We start from the raw sequence: 7156 nt of genomic DNA, 5'->3' as shown, positions 1-7156 counted from the left end.
TGGTAATTTGGTATACTTCAACATTGCATTTTGGATTTGCTGGGAGGGTATTGGAAAAAAATCGTGCGTTATGATTTAAATAGTTGTAAATGTACAATTGTTATTTAACTGTAAAGAATGTACCTAGTACTTAGTAGTTAGTAGTTTAGTACCTATATACACATTATAGTTATTATTTACTAAAAAAGTGAAAAATATAGTATTATTAATTCTTTACGTAAGCAGCGGTGGTCAATCGGGGGGAGGAATAGATCCCCCCCGTGACTTTTTTTCTTTAATATTTATAATTATAACAATTACATTTATGTATATAGTACTATAAAGTTAATGTTAATGTATTACATTTTTTCTCAAAATAACGCTTATGAGCGTATATTATTATTATTTATTATCTAGATTCTAGACTCATTCTAGGAACAAGGCTGTTATTATTATTAATATTTAGTAATAAGTTAACAATAAGACACTAATTGATCTAATGAAGGCTAGTAAGCAGATGGGTCTGTCAGTTAACCAAGAAAAAACCAAATACATGTTTCTATCAAGGAAGACGAAAAGCGAAGAGGACTTGAAAGATTTGGAAGTGGATGGTCTCACCTTTCAACAAGTTAGCTCTTTTAAATATCTAGGCGTTAATGTAAATAATACAAATGACATGCACGAGGAAATCAAACTACGCTTACAGTCTGCTAACAAAGCATACTTTGCTATGTTGTCATTGTTTAAATCTAGGTTACTGTCTAGAAAGACCAAAGAGAAACTGTACACAATATATCTAAGACCAATTGCTACTTATGGTTGTAATACATGGGCCACAACTGGAGGGGACTACAAAAAGCTCCTCGTCTTTGAGAGAAAAATTCTGAGAAAAATTTATGGACCTGTTTTCGATGACATTGAGCAAAAATGGCTAAGGAGGTCAAATGAGGATCTGAAGAATCTATATTCAAAAGAGGACATAGTACAGTTCGTAAGGAGTTCAAGACTTGCTTGGGCTGGGCATGCGTGGAGAGCTGATGGGTCCCTCATAAAGATGGTTATGGTGAATCAAATAGATCTGAAAAGACCTAAGGGACGCCCAAGGCAAAGATGGCTAGATGCAGTTAAAAGAGATATAGAGGAGTTGAAGCCGGACTGGAATGGAAACTTAGATTTAGCCTATGCAAGAGATGTATGGGGAGAACTGGTTTTAGAAGCAAAGAGCCTAAATGGCTCGTAAAAGCTAAAAAAAAAAAAAAGTAATAAGTTGCTTATACAAAATAATATACGGGAATTACCTACCCAGCTCGGTGATCGTGAATATGCAACTTCAACATACTCCTCCCTTGACCAGTACATTTGCTATGATCTACATCAATAAGACAGAGACAACATATGTGGGTAGAACTTCCTTAACAATAATACGTAGCTATGTCATTATAGTTAGCCAATTCATTGATATTATTACGTTTGTCACAATATTTTGTTACACAGACCACAGTGTTTTGGCTTTCGTACTCGTCACTCATGTCTCGTACAGTCATACTGTGTCGCGCATTATACATGTTTAAACTGTCTGCTGTAAATTGTAATGTATATTGTCTATAGTTTATTATATAAATTTATAATGTCTCATAAAAGAAAAATTACCACCTATTTTACTTGCTCTACCACTAAACACTCGGATTCGGATGAAAAAAAATAGTATGATCCCTAAGATCATTACAAAAAATGAAGTTGTGGACTTGCCGATAATATTTGTTTAACTAATTAGTGTAAAATGTTTTATTTATGTCGTCTCAATGGTTTGTCCACTATGGCTGTTCATCACGATTAAAGATATATCTAAGATGTATATCTTTAATCGTGCTGTTCATCGTGGGATTATAAATATAACCTCCAATGAAGTACTGTATACAAATATTGTTAATATTACATTGTTATAAATAAAAGTACCAATTTACCTTAATTAAAAAAAAATGATATTAGGCATAACCATAAATTATATTTTAATGATTAATAGTAGTGCATATTAAAAAACCAGCCATATCCCTCCCCATGACAAAATGATTTGACCGCCACTGTACGTAAGGGTTCTCAATGTTTTAATTCTAATATTATAATACAAGAACTCTAAAATCATTGTCATTGCACTATATTGTGGTTGGTTTGCAACATAAACGTTTGACGCCTGGTATACATTGAAACGCAACCCAATATACGAAGTTTCTTATCACTAGTCTGTAAAATAATCACCTAACTTCGCACATATTTTTTTTTTATAAAACCACAGATATATATATTAATATATATACCTATCTGTGTATAAAACCTAAAACAGCTAAAACCTGTAGGTTGTAATGAATAAATAATGAATTGTGTAAATATAAGTTGTAGTTTATAATTCATATTTCATAGTTAGTAAACGGAATAAGACTGATTTAGGATTTCAAGACTGGAGTCGAAATTTAGTCAATAAATAAATCGTACTTGATATCTTTACAAGTTATGTATCAATTAAATAATCGTTAATGAATTGTTACAAAACCCCAAAACATTTAAGTAAGTAATTTTGAATGTATCGGTATTAGGGAAAAAACTATTGAGATAGGTAAACGCTTAGGTTAGATACTATTATATAAATTATTATCTAAGGGTAAACTTAAATCATTTATCAATTTATTTGTTATTATCCATGAACACTTTAAAGTAGACGAGTACTTATAACCACAAAATATTATAATAATTAAAATATAATATTTTAAATTTTAATTCGTTCTTATAATTGATTAACTATATTTTTGTTTGATTAAAAAAAAAAACACAATAATTTTAATACAAATTTTCTGTCTACAGTATACACTATACAGTACACTTCTAAAATGTCTTCATTGTTTATCAAATTAACAACATCTCTCTCAATATTCAGAACTGTCAAATTTGTGAAACGGTCTTGTAGCATACTGGTTCGTAATCAATTTTTGATATGCCTCATAGAAGAAAATGATCTGTCGCAAGTGGCTGAGCTTATGGAAATATTTATTGCTAATTGTAACAACTTATAAAAATTAGGATAAACATGATTTCGATCACATTGCTAATATCATTAATATCAAAATCTGGTTTGATAGTATTCGTGCAGTTTCTTGCAACAGTCATTTCTGATTTTAAGACATGAATATTTATTATTAAAACATCCTAAAACAATTAAATATTGCAATAAATGTATAAATCATAGTAAACTGCCAATCTTAAAACTGAAAGCCTCCGGGTTTTGTATTCCATTACTTACTTGTTTTGAATCTTTTTTACACAATGGTACTCAATTTGTTAAATATGAAAATTATTTCACATAATATTGGTATTGTATCGGATATCTCTAAAGGAGATCATTTATCATCATTATTTATTTATAAACACCAAACGGCAATTATATGATTAAAGTTTAAATATTAGTGTACAAGTAATAGATATTAACTCAATATTCACTAAATGGTAATATCGTACTATAGTATAGGAAACTTATAAGTTATAACTAATATAATTAATTACAAATTAAAATCAAAATTAAGTTTATACTATGAAGCATTCTATGTAAAGGGTGATTTTTTCCATAGGATGTATTGTGTGTAGGAACTTGGAAAAAGGATTATTATTATTACTTTTTATTATTAGCAGACGATCTCAAAATATTTAAAAAAAACTTATTGTCAAAATTATATTTAACTTCTTCAAGATGGGTTAAATGCATTCCAAAAATGGTACGTCTATAAATATAGAAAATGTAATACTATTATTTTTTCTTTAAAAAAGATACATTTATTTTTGATTAAAACTTAAAGTAAATTCAATTAAAGATTTAGGTGTTACTTTTAATTCAAAACTTAACCTTAAACTTCATACCAATAGCATTATTAATAAGGCATGCATCAGCAGTCAGTTTAGTCTAGGATTAATAAAACGCATTTCATTTATAAAAACTTCCATTATTCTCATTATATTATTGTATTTTTCATTGGTACACTCTTGATTGGAATATGCAAATCTAATTTAGTACACTGAATAATAAGTAATGACTATAGTATAAAATATGTAAATCTTTTAAGATTTTTATGTTTCCAATGTAAAATCAACAGAGCTCCTTATTCAAATTAAGATATTATAAATAGATTTGTCTTTATCATACCTTTGAAGGTTAGATTCAACTATTTAATTTAAAATTGTTGTACAAATTATTAAATAATATTATAGATTAGTGGTTTCCAGTGTACATGCACTTAAATTTATCTTATTTTATATGTACCCAATTGAAATGTTTTTTCTGTAATATACAATATTATTATATAATTATACTTATTTGTAATATTATACTACAGTGTATTTAAATTAAACACTGTGACATAAAAAATTATGGCAACATTAATAGTTAAGTAAATAATTTTTTAGTATTTAATTATTTATACAAATGGTTTATTTTTTTATCTTTCAGTATGACCAGTGATTTTCCTATTGATTCAAATCAATTATTTGAAAATGTGCAATCAGCTAATAATAATAATAATAGAAGCCTTAAAGGATTGTTTTTAGTGGGATTAACTGGTATGTGTTAATATTTTTCTCTTGCATACCTACAATATTAGTGTTTCATGATGATTTTTTAAATTTAGATTATTGTTATTGATTATTTTAGGTGGTATTTCTATTGCACTAAGCATAATTTGTTATCCGTTCATATCACCAGCTTTACGGAAAGTATGTTTACCATATGTCCCAGCAACCAACTTGCAAATCCAAAATGTTTTGAATGTAATTAAAGGACGAAAAGGGAAATTAATTGACTTAGGCAGTGGTGATGGAAGAATAGTATGTGATATTAAATATTGTTTATACATTTATAGTCTTTTGTACTTTTGTTTAACTATATTTATATGTTTTAAATTTTTAAATAATTTTTTACATAGGTTATGAATACAGCAAAAGCAGGATTTGAATCAGTTGGTGTAGAGTTGAATTTTTGGTTAGTGTTATATTCACGTTTAGTTGCCATGAAATCTAAAATTCAGCCTTCTCCGAAATTTATTCAAACAGATTTGTGGAAATATCACTTGGGACCTTTCACAAATGTTGTAATATTTGGCGTTGAAGAAATGGTTAGTAGTAATTTAATAAGTTTAATGAGTATACAGTAGAGCCTTTATAGTCCAAACGAATTCAGACTGAGCATCGTCCAGATTACCAGAGGTTTTTCAAGATTACTTACTCAAATAACTAAGATTTTTATTTCCACCGTTATATTTATTACACTTTAGGTAAGGTTAGGTTAGGTAACTAACCTAACCTAACCTGTAGGTAATAAAAATGACGAAATGGTTTTTGTCAATAATAATATTATTTTGTAGATTAATTAGGTTCCGGGAATTCCGAATAAACTACATAAGTTCATTGTATTTACGAACAAATAGATTTATTTACCATCCAAATTACCACGTTCACCAAAGTATCGTGGGTCTAGACTATCGAGGCTCTACAGTATGTGTATGTGTGTTACCAGAAATATTGACATTTAGGAAATTATGACAATTCCTTAACAATGATATAATTTCCTTTAGCTATTAGGAATTCTCATAATTTCCTAAATTGTCAACATTTCTGGTATCATATATTATATTCATACAAATATTTAATTTTATATAATTACATTTAAAAATTGATTAAATATGATTAGGGCTCGGATTTATTTGTAAGTACATATTTTTACTGTGACTGGATAAATGAATTTAGATAAGTAATACATTTGTTTCAAACGATTTCCAATGAAATTAACTATATTTTATTTTACACTTTTTTACATATTTTGCTATAAGTACATGTTTTTACATATTTCTCAATAATTCCATTATTTCTTACATATTTACAGCGTATTAAATAAAAATTCTGGTTTAGACTGCCTAAAATAAATTAGATATATACATTTCGGAATGAATGGGGTAATATTGCAGGCTGAGCTGCTCACTCCTTTGGACATTGCAAATATGAAATTTGTACCCATTACCTCTATTGAAGTCGAGCACTCTTTAAGTCAATACAAATCTGTGTTATGACAAAATCGACAACCGTAGAATGTAGATCATTTAACTTTGACAATTTGAGCATGTATATGTTATCTCATTGCTATCAAGATCAAGATGTATAAGGTTAAATTTAATAATAATTTCAATTCAAGTGTCATAATTTTTTTATTTTCATTTTTTTGTCATAAAGCAATTTTTAATTTTTTTTTCAATAATGTTTTTTTTGTAATTTGTTTATATTTTCATGTTTTTATTACATAAAAGCGATTTTTTATTACATATATATTTTTTTTGATACATATAAATCCTAGCCCTAAATATGATACATTTAACTTGTCCATACCAGTGTTTTAGTGTGTTTATGTCCATAAACACATAATTAAGAGTTAAGAATTTAGTTAATTTATTTAACTTTCTTTATTATAATTTAATTATAAATATGCAATTGTCTAAATATTGTAAAATATAATTAAAAAATAAAAATAAATTTTTTTTAGATGTTGGATCTAGAAAAAAAATTTGCTGCGGAATTATCAGAGGGAACAGTAATAGTTGCTTGTCGCTTTCCTCTCCCAAACTTAAAACCTTATTTAGTCATTGGTACAGGTATTGACAGAGTTTGGGCATATAGAATATCTAAGACCAAACCATAATCCATAAAAATATGTTATAGCTTCATATTATTTATTTTAGTATACTATTATATAGCTGACAAACTGATATGCATTTTTTGATGTATAATTGAATAAAAAATAAAATAATAATTTTTTAACATAATATTTAGAACAAAATTAGTTATTGAATTTTTAATTACATTTTAAAAATGAGTAAATTAATAAAACCATGAATCAATAACAATTTTGTTTCAAAAAATGAAACAAATAAATAATTTAATATGACTATATTATGTAATTTTAACCTAACCTTGAAGGAGTGGAGATAAAATTTTAGTTTAGATAACTCAGAATATGTATTTAAAATATCTTAATAAATTTATTCTATATTTATTATAATTAAAATGAATTATTAATTAATTTTTATGTATTCTGTTAATATATATGTATATATTTCACTGATAGTACTTACTAAGTTGTATCATATATATA

At 26.9% G+C, this 7156-nt stretch overlaps 1 protein-coding gene across 2 annotated transcripts; it reads left to right on the top strand.

Moving 5' to 3' along the window:
- The first annotated feature begins 2285 nt into the window (after window positions 1–2285).
- Window positions 2286–6827, top strand: LOC132923028 (ATP synthase subunit C lysine N-methyltransferase). Of its 2 annotated transcripts, XM_060986820.1 has the most exons (6): window positions 2286–2541; window positions 2836–2945; window positions 4469–4578; window positions 4670–4842; window positions 4941–5129; window positions 6548–6827. In XM_060986820.1, exons 3-6 carry the CDS (start codon window positions 4470–4472, stop codon window positions 6701–6703), a joined length of 627 nt encoding a protein of 208 aa, XP_060842803.1. In that variant the 5' UTR covers window positions 2286–2541; window positions 2836–2945; window position 4469; the 3' UTR covers window positions 6704–6827. The 2 variants fall into 2 exon arrangements, with proteins under 2 accessions (XP_060842803.1, XP_060842802.1); XM_060986819.1 differs by lacking the exon at window positions 2836–2945.
- Window positions 6828–7156: the final 329 nt, after the last annotated feature.

The sequence above is a fragment of the Rhopalosiphum padi genome, chromosome 2, assembly GCF_020882245.1.
Source record: "Rhopalosiphum padi isolate XX-2018 chromosome 2, ASM2088224v1, whole genome shotgun sequence".
Lineage (NCBI taxonomy): Eukaryota > Metazoa > Arthropoda > Insecta > Hemiptera > Aphididae > Rhopalosiphum > Rhopalosiphum padi.
The sequence above is the reverse complement of the archived record's forward strand: the minus strand, read 5'-3'. Positions and strand labels throughout refer to the sequence as shown.

What these genes read in the sequence shown, in the direction of transcription:
- LOC132923028 (XM_060986819.1), top strand. Translation starts at nt 4,470, where the DNA reads ATGACCAGTGATTTTCCTATTGATTCAAATCAATTATTTGAAAATGTG. An exon ending in GCAGTGGTGATGGAAGAATA is followed by an intron (nt 4,843 to 4,940) that starts GTATGTGATATT and finishes TTTTTTACATAG; the next exon opens with GTTATGAATACAGCAAAAGC. An exon ending in TATTTGGCGTTGAAGAAATG is followed by an intron (nt 5,130 to 6,547) that starts GTTAGTAGTAAT and finishes AATTTTTTTTAG; the next exon opens with ATGTTGGATCTAGAAAAAAA.